Here is a 13,653-nt window from a genome sequence, read left to right as displayed (position 1 = left end):
TGCCCCACTCCCCTCAGGAAGGAGGTTAAGGAGCATTAAGTGTAGAACCACTAGACTGAGGAACAGCTTCTACCCTGAGGCTGTTAGACTCATGAATCTCTAACTAGAATAATCACTGTGAAAAACCATATCATGTTGCTGCTGATCTGTTTCATGTTGCTGCTGATCTGTTTCAATGTTGATGTGTTCATGCGTGCACATCTGCTCACACAGACTCATGTTCATTTTTGTGCTGATGTTCAATGTTTTATGTTATGAGTGCTTAGTGTATATTTAGTTGATGTTTTTCTTAGTTCATATCTTAGATGTTCTTACTGTTTTTCTTATACATTTTATTGTTGGATGTAACTGGGACCTTGCGTACATAATTTTGCTCCACCACATGTATCACATGAGGTGCGAATGACAATAAAGAAACCCTGACTCTCTGACTCTGACTCTGATAAGTCTCACAAAAACATACTGCCGTCTAATATCCAAGTAAATTTTGTTAAAAGGGAAAGTGGTTATTATCTCAAGGGGATAGAGATGTATGTGAAGCGTTGGTTTTGTACCAGTTTGAAGGAACAGTCTACTATAATTCAGGGATTAGGATTGTGGAATGTCTGAAGGATGATGTTAAAACTGCCACATCTATGTACATATTCAAGAGAATGATAAAAGTTAGTTTTCTGAAGGAATATGGAAAAGCATAATGTGTATCTTTACAAAATGTTGTTTGAGTTGATGTTGTTTTTATTTAACTTTGTTTTTAGCAATTTACTTTTGTTTCAATATGTTCTGAGCAAAAAGGGGACGATATCATAAGATTTATTCTTCTTCTGCTGCCTTTCATTTTATTTTTTGATTGTATATATATTTTTTGTTTTCGGTTGTATATAGTTATTTTGTTTTTAATTAAATGAATATTCCTCCCACAGACCAAAAACATGTATGTTAGTCTGATTGGTAACTCTAAATTGTCTCTAGGTGTGAGTGAATGGTTGTTTGTCTCGTTTGTCTCTATGTGTCCCTGTGATGGACTTGCAACCTGTCCAGGGTGTCCCCCGCCCCTCGCAGAGTGATTGCTGGACATGGGCACCGGCGACCCCCGTGACCCAAAATGGAAGAAGTGGGTAAAAGATAATGGATGGATGAAATGAATAAATTTCTAAATAATAAAAAAACATAAAAAATCTTATTAAAATTAACACAACTACTTTACCAGAACAAAGTAATAAAATAATTAAATGTGGATTATTGAACATCAGATCTCTTTCCTCTAAATCCCTGTTAGTCAAAGACCTGATAAGTGATCATCATACCGATTTATTTATTATTTACTCCACCTAATTATTTAAATGTTCATATTCCTAGAACAACTGGTCATGGCGGAGGTGTAGCTTCTGTTTTTCAGTCAGGACTATTAATTAATACTTAACCAATTAGTAGTTATAATACTTTTGGGTCACTGTCTATCCCATCCTAAATGGAAAACGGAATGGCCACTCGTTAGTTGTTATATATTGTTCACCAGGTTCCTACGCTCAGTTTTTGTCTGAATTCTCAGAATTCTTAACTGACTTACGACCAAATCCTGATGAAGTCATAATAATGGGTGATTTCAATATTCATGTAGATGTTGAAAATGACAGCTCAAGCATAGACTTTAAAAATTTCATAGAGTCAATTGGTTTTACCCAAAACGTCCGTACACCCACACACTCTCATCATCACACCCTTGACCTAGTTCTGACTTATGGCATTGAGATTAATAATTTAGTAATATCTCCTCAAAGTCCTGTTGTGTCTGACCATTTTTAATTACCTTTGACTTTACATTAAATGACTACACAGTCACTGAGAGTAAATTTCACCTTAGCAGGTGCTTATCAGAAAATACTTTAACCAAATTTAAAGATTCTCTTCTATCATTTTCCTCTGTCTTGCAGAGTAATGCATGAGAAAGCAGTGACTTAGATAATTTCGTTGATAATTTTACAACTACTTAGCAAACTTCATTTGATAAAGCTGCTCCGCTGAAAAAGAAAGTAATCAATCAAGGGGAATTAGCTCCTTGGTTCAATTTTGCCCTGTTGGCACGCACGCAGCTGGATATCTCATCGACTTGGAAGACTTGATGATGTGTCTATCTCTGCTGCCATCTGTGGATTTTAAGGACGCATATTTAATTGGATTTTCGATAACTGGTTTCTGCTTTTTGGATTCAGCTGGTTGCTGGTTTTATCAATCAATCAAGGAAGTCGTCGGCAGTAAATTTGGACCCGATCACGCTGCTTGCCTTTATGATGGCTTGGTTCGTGTCTCGAGTACCCGGACTCAAATGCTTTGGGCAGAATGGATCAGATCTTGGGGATTTTACTCAGTCACGTTCCTTTGGTGTAGTCATGTATTCTGGACATTTCGGAACCAAGTGGACCAACACAGACTCAAGGCAGACGTCAATAAGTTTTGCCTGTCCCCAAAACAACTGTGTTTATCTGAATTTGGCTCCCTTGGCTGGCCTTGAAGGTCATCTTATCTGAATTCACCTGAAGAAAATGTGATCTGACACACCACCCCCTTCCTGAGGAATTTCCAACTGATAACCAGATGAAACCAGCTGAATAAACTTTGTGTCATCATTTCAGAACTTTTGGATTCTCATAGACGTTATTCTTGGCCATTCCTCGACATACATATGTCTATATTCTGATTTACTTCATTTTGTATATTGCTTTGTGTGTTACCTGTTGTTCTGTCTGTACAGCAGTTTGGTTGGCCTTGTCGCTGTTTTAAGTGCTCTATAAATAAAATGGTTTGGTATGGTATGGTACCTCGAGAATGTTTATAGATCTCACCAAAGGACATTGGTTGATTAATCCATCCTTATCAGAACTCTTACAATGACCTCGAGAGCGTCTATGAACATGATCACCGCTCTCTGCGTCCCCCTCTGCAGAATGTCTGTCACTATGTGCTTGTTTGTGCGAGGTGTTATTTTAATATTAGAGTTTTGTTTTCTCAGGCAGGAAAAGAAAAGTCTGATAGGAATTTTTTCGCTTCCAACTCCTACATGCATCCATTTTACCACTTTTTTGTCTGTCTAAACAGATCTCACTTGTAAATAAGTCTTTTAGGCTCAATGTGATTTATCTGTTTAAATAAAGGTTGAATGAATGGTTCAATTTTGAGTTACGTACATTAAAACAGGCATCGCGAAAGTTAGAAAGAAAATGGTGTCCCACTAATGTTAAGGAATCTTACTTGTTCTGGAGAGAAAGCCTGCCAACGTACAAAAAAAGTACACTGTAATGCTAGAACTTTATATTATTCATCTTTAATTGATGAAAATAAAAATAACCCCAGGTTCCTTTTCAGTGCCATAGCTAGTCTAATGAAAAATCCTATCTTTGTTGATTCATGTATCCCTACAACTATAAGCACTGATGACTTTTTTTTTTTTTTTTTCATTTAGCCTTTATTTATCCAGGTTAGTCTCATTGAGCCACGAGAACTCATTTTCAAGAGAGACCTGTTTTTTTAGGGAGCACATGGTGGGGTTAAGGGCCTTGGTCATGGGCCCAGAGTGGGGCGAACGAGGGTGGGGGCAAGTGTGGGTGTTTCACCTATCCCACCCACAATTTTTGAAATTGTCGGGGCCGGGGCGTGAACCGGCGATCTTCGGATCACAAGCCCACCTCTCTAACCTCTGCGCCACCACTCCCCTACTTCATGAGTTTCTATATAAATAAAATGGGTTCAATGAGGGAAAAAAATTTAAACCAACATTCCTAGTATCACCGCTGGTTCTGTGTCAGATGAGGCAACTTTAAAAATGTCACAAAACCTGATTTATGTTTGGACTGTTTTTGTCCTGTTGAGCTCTGAATTGTCAAAAATAATAGCTTCATCCAAACCATCCACGTCTGCTAGATTCCATCCCAACCAGACTATTTTAAGACATATTTGCCTTAATAATAACCACAACTTGCATCTGCTTAATTTGTCTCTAATAAATGGTTATGTACCACAGAGCTTTAAGATTGCTGTAATTAAACCTTTACTTAAAAAACATAACCTTGTCTCAGGAATCCTAGCCAATTATACATCTACATCTAATCTAACGTCCATCTCAACAATTCTAGAGAAAATAGTTGGAGGTCAGTTGCGTGATCATCTGCAAAGAAATAATCTGTTTGAAAATTTTCATTCAGTTTTTAGAGCTCACCACAGCACAGAATCTGCACTGATGAAAGCTAATGATATTCTCATGGCCTCAGACAATGGACTTGTGTCTATACTGGTCCTGTTAGACCTCAGTGCTGCATTTGATACAGCTGATCATAATATTCTATTACCAAGACTTGAATATGATATTGGAATTACAGGAACAGTTCTAAATTGGTTTAAATAATATTTATCTGATATATTCCAATTTGTAAATGTAACTAATGAATCTTCTTCGTACGCCAAAGTTAGTCATGGAGTTCCTCAGAGCTCAGTGCTTGGACTAATACTCTTTACTTTATATACGCTTCCATTAGGTAAAGTTATTAAACAGCATGGGATAAATTTTCATTGTTATGCGGATGACACACAGTTATACTGTATATTTTTATTACTTTAATGGAAAGAAAAAATATTGAGCTATATATCATATATTGCCATTCATCTTAAAAATATTGAGATATTAATTTTCATCTCTATCACCCAGCCCTAAGTTCCATCATTAGGGTGGAAAAAGTATTTAGGGTAATATAAGAACCCTTATAAACCATTAAAAACAATTTTTCAGATTTTTTAGAACGGGGTTCTGTTCACAAGTTATGAACAATTAGTATTTCTCCTGTTGTAGATAGCTCTTTGAACAATTTCAATTTGTAGAAATAAAGTTGAATTTTGATTGGATGACCCTAAATTTTCTTCTGTTGAACAGACAAGACAGGGGTTTTGGTTTTTGGACCTGAGCACCTTAGGAATGAATGTTTCAGTCTTTCTCCCTCCTTAGATGCATTAATCTGTCCTCCAGCTCTAATGTTAAAAATCTTGGTGTTATTTTTGATCAGGACATGTCTTTTATCCCCCACATTAAAAACGTTACTAGAACCTCCTTCTTCCACCTGCATAATATCACTAACATTAGAAACATCTGATCTAAACATGATGCAGAAAAACTGGTCCATGCATTTGTCACGTCTAGACTGGACTACTGCAATGGTTTATTATCTGGGTGTCCAAATACTTCTTTAAAACGTCTTCAGTTGATCCAAAATGCTGCTGCCAGAGTCTTAACTGGAGTTACTGGGAGAGATCATATCTCTCTAGTTTTAGTTTCTCTCCATTGGCTCCCTGTCAAATCCAGAATAGAATTCAAAATCTTACTTCTAACCTACAAAGCTCTCAACAACCTAGCTCCATCTTATATTACAGATCTTATTGTTCCATATTTTACTAACAGAGCACTTCGCTCTCAGACTGCAGGTTTACTTGTGGTTCCTAGAGTTTCCAAAAGCAGAATGGGAGGAACCAACTTCCAGTTTCTGTCCATGAGGCTGACACATTGTCCAGTTTAAGACTGGGATTAAGACTTTCCTTTTTGATAAATCCTATAGTTAGGGTCGGCTTGTTCTGCTGCTATAGACTTAGACTACTGGAGCACAAACTAACCTCATTTCCTTAAATGATTTGCTAAAATTGAACATTTTCATTTGATACCATTTCTATCTTAACATGTGATTCTTGACCTGCCATTGTGTATCTATTCCTCTCAAACCCAGCCGGTCGAAGCAGATGGTCCTCTTGTCCTGAGCCTGGTTCTGCTAAAGGTTTCTTCCTCATGAGGGAGTTTTTCTTTCCACTGTCGCCTTCATGCTTGTTCAAGATGAGAGTTCTGTGATGGAGTTATACTCAAAGCTGCTCCTCAGATAAATAATGTTAAATTATTATTTTATACATGAATGTTTCTGTTCAGGCCCTGAGACGACTTCTGTTGTGACTTGGAGCTTTAGAAAAAAACTGAACTGACTGAATCACTGTGGAGGATTTATTCTTCAATGCAATTTAGCTTTTAATCAAACTCCCGTGATCTACTCTTCTGACTCAGCCCGTTATTAGTCACATAACCAGTTCTCTTAAGGGTGAGGTGCTTTGATGGACCCAAGCTTATCTCTGCTTTCATCCTTTCGAGAGTTTAACTTTTCAAGTCTTTTTGAAGGTGACTGTCTTCTAACAGTGAGCCCCCTGTGAATAAAAAGCAGCCATCAGGGTGCTAATGATCCATCGTTAGGCTGATGGCCCTCCTTTAGCATGTGAGCAGCTGGTTTTGGTTGTCAGCAGCAAACTGGTTGATCCACTCTGAGAAGGTGCTATTTATAAGACTGAGTTGAATACAGCACCTCAGACTGAGGAAGTCTTCTGGATGAGTGACGAAACGTTTTTACAATTTTTCTGTTGTTTGTTTTTTTGAACGTCCAGAGGACCAGACTTAACTTTTTAAGAAACCTAGTAGATCAACTGCAAATACCAGTTCAAGAACTACCCCAACCTGTCACTGTTGCTGTGTCACAGGTCAGGCCTTCTCCTCCATCTCCCTCAAGACTCGTCTTCCCTTTTGTGATCTGTGGGAACCATCAGGAAAAGGGTGTTTTTTGTGTTCAACACCCCTACTCCAATAAAATTGCTCCTTGCCAGAATCTGCTGCTTCAGACAAGCAAAAAAATTAAAAATAAAATAAATCAAAAACAACTACAGTGTAACTTCTACCCATTTTATTATCTTGCACCCAAAACATTGAGGTTGACTTGCATTCTCTGTTCAGTTCCAGTCCAGACAAACTTGAGAAACTCATCTTAAAAACTACAAGCATTCACTATTCAAATCCCTCAGTGACTGGGTAAATCGACGTACCTCTTTAATTTTGGATTGAGTCAAATTTAAGATGGCTGCCACAGCTAATTAATATGACCAAGAACTGAAATATCATTAACTCCCACAGCCTTACTGAAGTTGAGCTAAAATTTGATTTGGTTGAAGCTAAAGGGTCATTTACAACACACATGTTTGAGCATGACATGAATGCATGAGATCTTTAATATTTGTGGTTTGACCAAATTTCTGCCCCCTCCCAACATCAGATGATTTTATTTTAAACTCTGACATTAAAGGCTGAGGGCGATTCACCTTTTTTTGATGAACGCTAGGCCTTTCATAGATAAATGCTAATCCCTTCATTTTCAGGTTTGCCAGATTACCACTTTTTTCCTAAATTACTTTTCAAGTGACGGCAGCACGGTGGCGCAACTGGTAGAGCTGCTGCCTCTCAGCGAGCAGGTCCCTGGTTCAAACCCCGGTCCAGGGGCCTTTCTGGGTGGAGTTTGCATGTTCTCTCCGTGCATGCGTGGGTTTTCTCCGGGTGCTCCAGTTTCCTCCCACAGACCAAAAACATGCATGTTAGGCTGATTGGTAACTCTAAATTGTCTCTAGGTGTGAGTGAGAGAGTGAATGGTTGTTTGTCTCGTTTGTCTCTATGTGGCCCTGTGATGGACTTGCGACCCGTCCAGGGTGTACCCCGCCCCTCGCACAGTGATTGCTGGACATGGGCACCAGCGACCCCCGTGACCCAAAATGGAATAAGCGGGTAAAGATAATGGATGGATGGATGGATTTTTCAAGTGCCTTTTTTCAAGCCATGGCTGTTTAGCACAGTACACAGACATGTACAAAGATTATAAGTAATTTCCCTGCAGTCAGAAAAAAATCTGCATACTGCCTAAAAACAATACTTTGACATTTTTTCTACTGAAGTGCACCTGTTAAAGATTGAATCAATATAAAATACTGACTAAAATTGTGTAGGTTTAAATCTGCTGATGTTCAATTTTTTGCTTCTCTTCCATTTCCTGCTGGCCTGTAAAGCCACAGCCGGCCACATTACCATGCTTTGAAAACCAAGTCTGTCTGAAGACACATTTTCTTCTTCATTACCTTCTCACTTACGACACTCTTCCCATCCCAGGCCCAGCCGCGCTTCGTGAAGTAATTGACAGTGGCAAACTCAATCAAAGCGGAGAACACAAAGGCGTAGCAGACAGCAATGAACCAGTCCATGGCCGTGGCATAGGCAACCTTAGGCAGGGAGTTCCGTGCACTAATGCTCAGGGTTGTCATTGTGAGAACGGTGGTCACACCTGAGGAAAAAAAGGTATTTCATGATCACATGGCCTCACAAGTGGAGTGATAGTATTATTGTGTAGTTGCTGTGTGATTACCAGACACAAACATAAATTGAAAAATAATTGTTGATTTTTGCTAAAATTGTTATAAAAAATAAAATGTTGTGATTTTTGTCAAATGAAAATCACATAAATATGATTTTTGTTTTTATCATTATCAGCCTTGCATAAATGGTCTAATTGCAATGCTTGCATAGTTTAACTAAAGCTAGTTTCTGCCACTATTATTTTGTGAGTCTGACTCTAACATGATGTCTCAAACCACTATGTCTTCACAACTGGTATCAACTGGACTACAGGTTCACCAGCTCGTGTTTAGGCTGACATTAACACCAGAACAGACACTGCTGTATTTTGAATGGTGCCAAAACCAGATGGCATGAATTTCAGATGTGTCTCCAGGTGCTCTGCACACACACACACACCTCCCACTTCCCTGCTTGCACTCTTTCGTCGTGAACCCTTAAAGAACATCTTTTTTTCCCTGCATTCCTTCCTAATTCGAAGGATTTGATCAGCTGGTCTCTCAACAAAATTAACTTCTGCCGACAGGAGTCAGGGTAAGCAGGACCCTCAATGGAAACAAATTGGATTCATGATGACAACTGTTTTTTTGCTGTTTGGGTTGGTGAAATCTGAATTGTCTACAAATTTGTGTGGATGTGTCGAAGCTTGGCAGCACTCAGACTGAATCATGTGGAGCTGCAGCAGGGAGCTGGAGCAGCTGTTATCAGGACTGTGAACTCTCTAGCAGCACACATGAATGGTGGAAATAATCTTCGAGAAGCTGTGAGCTCGACTTTTGGCGTAAGGAATCAATTTGGCTGTTTGAAGTCACTATCAGGGAAATGTACCAGCGAGACTTTAAAAGGCAGAAACAGCAATTCATGAGTTCTGACCCAAACTGTGGCCTTGATGCCGGACTTATCTCAACTCCTCCTGGCATGTTTAGAAAAAAAACAAAGATGCTTTATCTGTTTCCTCACCCCTCCCTTCCCCAAGGCCGTGGACATGTGACAGAAGCTCAGCTGAGCTGATGATGAACGTCACCTCTTATCTGGACAATGGCTGAGGGGGGGTCTCTGGACTATGCTATGACTTTCCCTTAAAAATTCAATGTCTTCTCCGGCCCATATGTATAACGTCTGCTTATGTTGCTTTGCTGTGGTATGTTTTTTTGATGCCTCAGATCGTGCCCTGTCTAGGACATGGTGTGAGAGATCTTTTTTTTATACCGTCTCTCCTCATGTTTTCTTCCCTTTTCTCATCTAAGCAAAATATTATTCTGAATAAGAATAAGAGGGCCGCGCTTTTATAGCAGCAGCTTTGTGCACTCCGTCCATCTTTCGGACGACTGTACGTACATGTTCTTGTTGTATCTTGGTGCAATGATAATAAAGCTTATTCTGATTCTGAAAAATAAAACACCAGGGGTGTCATATGTTCAGCCACAACTCTTGGTTCTGGATTACCACAGTTGAGCATTGTGGTGCGAAAGGAAGAGGGCCAACCATGCCAACACGATGGACTCATCTATGTTACTCCTCGTTTCACAATATGGTGAACCATAGGTTCGGATGCAGGCCACCTCTGGCTGTGATTTGATCTGATCGTACAGCGCTACATCAGTGACATCCTGCATCAGCATGTCTTAACCCTCTTGAGACAGTACTGCAATGCAGTCTTTCTACAAGATGACACCTGTCCACACCCAGCACATGTCTTTGAACTGTCTGCATCCTTCTGTTGCTTCCAGGTCCCCCTAGCAGTTTCCAAAATAAACATGCGTGGGATCTACTTGGAAACACCCATTGGCCAACTTATCGTAAGTAAAGATACAAGTGAAGGACTTTGATCTACACCAGGGGTGTCAAACTCACTTACAAAAGGGGGCCATAATTAAAAACCTTTTTCAAACCAAGAGCCAATTTCAGAATCTACATGAACTCAAATCAGATACCCAACATCTTTTCTTGGTCTCAGGTTCCTCAACAAGAGTTTCATTGGTCTCATTTGATGTTCTCTGTTGTGTTTTCAGCATCATAATCAAAGATTACTGAACATATTTAAGAGATAGAAATATTTTACGTTTTGCATATCACCTTGTGGGGGGGGGGGCAGATAAGATGTCAACGAGGGCCACATTTGGCCCCCGGGCCTTGAGTTTGACACATGATCTACACCAACTCTCTGCTTGTACACAGGCCTGAGGGAGTTCCAGACCCTACTGATATGGGCCAGCGGCTGTCTGTACCACCACCTCTGTTATCCTTTGATCTAATGTTATAATCTTTGCAGTACAGTCAACAGACTCTTATAATATGTGCCGTTTCATTTCCATCTTTTTGTCTGGGTGTTTTACTACTTTGTTTGCTTTATGTTTCATTCAACACTCTACAAATGAAGCAGGTCAATCAGATCTACCGTACAGACATGTGAGTTTGACCTGGCTGGTAGACAAGTCCATTACCAGGACCTTCTGAAAGATCGTGAGACTTTTTCAAATTGTCTGCTCTTGTTTCTTGAGATCCTATTATGTGTGAGGCTGAATCATCACATCTCTGCTGTTAAATCCCATCAGTGTTATCAGGAGGTGGAATAATCTAATAATAAAGAAAGGCTAAAAATAACAAGAGCACTGAGATGGTGGAATGCTTACCGAACACAGTCCTGGCCGGCACAGACTCTCTGTTCAACCAGAACGACACCTGGGAGAGGATGACTGTCATGATGCATGGCAGGTACGTCTGAATGACAAAGTAGCCGATCTTCCTCTTCAGATGGAAGTGAGCCGTCATCACCGTGTATTCACCTGCACAAGGACAAAACAATCCAATATTTGAAAATTACTTTTGATGACCCGCTGGTAGTACTTGCAGTTCCATATGGCAGTAATTATTGAATTACGAGATATTTGCAATCCTTTTGGCTTCCACAACATTAAGTACCACAAAATTAATTTGGATAAAAAGACAATTTGTTTATCTTTTTACTTTCAGTTTTTTAGGAATTTTTCCAAAAATGAATAGATGATAATTTGACTTCAAGCTGCTATTATCACCTGCAGCCATGAAAAATTGAGTGATAAGATAATTGCCTATGTCTGTGTTTCTCTGTCTGTGCAACTGCCACAGTTTATTTCATGTTTCACATTCATATGACTTGTAATGTTTAATTATATGTAGTTTTACGTGCCACCTGTAGTTGGCGCTGTATTCAGGTGTGAAAGGTAACAAGAAGGAGTCAGTCAATGATGTGAGTATCAACAAGTAAGCACGGGCTTTTAAGTTCAAGAGAAGAGTTCAAAGAAGCTGAAACTGAAGAAACGAGCCTCGTTCCTTTTGGTAGCACACAGCCAACGAGTTTCCATGTAGCGAATCTTAATAATTCATCAGTTTGAGGAAACCACGTGTGTCTGGGCGTGCTCGAAAGGCGTTATAGTGAAAACTCGACTGTTCATCAGCATGAGTTGAAGCTGAACCCCCACCCACGAGCGGAGAGCATGCACGGCGGTCAGAACAAAGGATCAGCCGACTTGTCGGGGCACGAGCAGCACGCGCACGAGGCGTAGCTGCAATCAAGAGACATTTGAGCCGGGCGCGTGCACGTAGGGACGTAAGGAGAGCACAGTTTGAGGAGCATCTTTCAAGATAAGGCCACAAAGCAGCAGTTTGAGTAAAGAGAAGCTTGAGAGCTGATAATCAAACTGTGACTGAAAACAAGGTTCTTGTAGCCAACTGGTTTATCTGTTTGTAATCTGACACCTTCTCACGTGGATACGTTTTAAGCATTCAAGTGAAAAGGTTAATATCATTTTATTTGCATCTCAGTAGTATATTTTATATGTAAATTTAAGGTTTTTGGATGAATGCTATTTTTATTTGTTTAAAAGGATTAAGTACATTTGGTAATATTGAAGTTACATTTTCTCCACAACACTATTACAGTTATAAGTTACATTGCCATTACAAGTAATTAATGTTTTTGTTGACTTTTAGACGTTAAAAAGGAGAAATTCAGTTTACTGCTTTTTTTATACAAGTTTAATTAGTTGTTGGACATTTAATGACTGAGCCAAATCAGCCACCAATTCAACTTGAGACTAGAACAGACTCTCAAATTGATCTTGAAGAACAAGAAGTTAACCCTGAAGCTTCACAAAATCCTGTGCCCCAACTGAGGAGAAGCACAAGAGTCAACACTTTTACAGAGAAAGGGAAAGAAATGCAAGATAATAAAGTTAAAGGGCTTCAGCAGAGATTGATTACATTTTTACAAAATGGAGAACACATGCCAAATCATCTAAGCAACCACTGTTACAATCAGAACCTTTAACTGAGGACCTTCTCAATGATATTACTGGAGATGTTACAGGCCTCTCTGCAGATGTGCAGCGAGTAAACAACGAGCTACGCCAACTTTCACCTCCTGATCAAGAGACACGTCGTAAAGTAGACGTGTGTGTTCAAGTCTCTAAGTTCATCGTATCCAAGGCGACATGGATGGAAAGGTGACAGAAGAGGATCAAGGTTGGCCAGATGTAGGCTCCTTCTTTGATTCAACTCTCAGTAAGACACGCACCTCTGAACATTCCAGTCAGTCCTCTGTAAAACACCAGGAGGCCGTGGCAGAAGCAGCTGCGAGCCAAGCTGTTCTGGAAGTATTAGAGGAACAAGACATTGAACAGATAGAAACTGAAAAACTTGAAGCTGAAGTTAGAAGAATAGCAGCAGAGCAAGAGTCCTTAGCCAGAAGACTTTGTTTAGAAAGAGAAGCAGAGGAACGTAAGCTGAGAATGCAAAAAGAAGAAGATGAAGCCAAGTTTAAGGCTAAACAAGAGGAAGAATATGCAGTCTTACAACGATTACTTGATGAAAAGAAAAGAAAGTTTCAGCACTTAGAAAAAGTGCTTGTGCTGCACGTAGATCTTTCAAAGATGCAAATATATGTCCCATTAAGTTTGCCAGAGGAGCATAAGGTGGGCATAATAAACACAACTACAGAAAGTAAGGCCCTTGAATATGTAAGTGTTCCACTTCAAAGGCACATTATCTCACAAGCTGCAAACACACCCACAAATGTTGATACAGCAGAGCTTGTCAAGGCGTTCGCTAGTGCATCAAATGCTAGTAGACTACCTGTTCCTGAACCATCAATATTCAGTGGAGATCCTTTAAGATACAGTGATTGGAAGCTCTCGTTCCATGTACTCATCGATCAAAAGAACATTCCAGAGAATGAGCAAATATTCTACCTTGGCAGATATGTGAGCGGACAAGCAAATAATGCACTACTTCCTGCTTGGAACTGAATCCGCCTATGCTGCTGCATGGAAAACACTTGATGAAAGATATGGGAATCCATTCTTAATTGCAAAAGCTTATAGAGAAAACTCTAAAAAAGTTAAATCTGGTCCTCTGGACATTCAAAAAAACAAAAC

General features: G+C 39.6%; 1 protein-coding gene across 1 annotated transcript in view; it reads right to left on the bottom strand.

The window, feature by feature from the left end:
• The window catches only part of LOC119408594 (gamma-aminobutyric acid receptor subunit alpha-2), a 130,328-nt gene that overhangs the window by 12,678 nt on the left and 103,997 nt on the right, over window positions 1–13,653 (bottom strand). The window contains exons 8-9 of the mRNA XM_037675435.1: window positions 10,873–11,025; window positions 7,966–8,168 (exon numbers count right to left, since the gene is read on the bottom strand). Coding sequence (XP_037531363.1) covers window positions 7,966–8,168; window positions 10,873–11,025 — 356 coding nt within the window. The remainder of the gene's footprint in view (window positions 1–7,965; window positions 8,169–10,872; window positions 11,026–13,653) is intronic.

This window comes from Nematolebias whitei, chromosome 4 (genome assembly GCF_014905685.2).
Source record: "Nematolebias whitei isolate Nwh7 chromosome 4, NemWhi1, whole genome shotgun sequence".
NCBI classification, from domain to species: domain Eukaryota; kingdom Metazoa; phylum Chordata; class Actinopteri; order Cyprinodontiformes; family Rivulidae; genus Nematolebias; species Nematolebias whitei.
The sequence above is the reverse complement of the archived record's forward strand: the minus strand, read 5'-3'. Positions and strand labels throughout refer to the sequence as shown.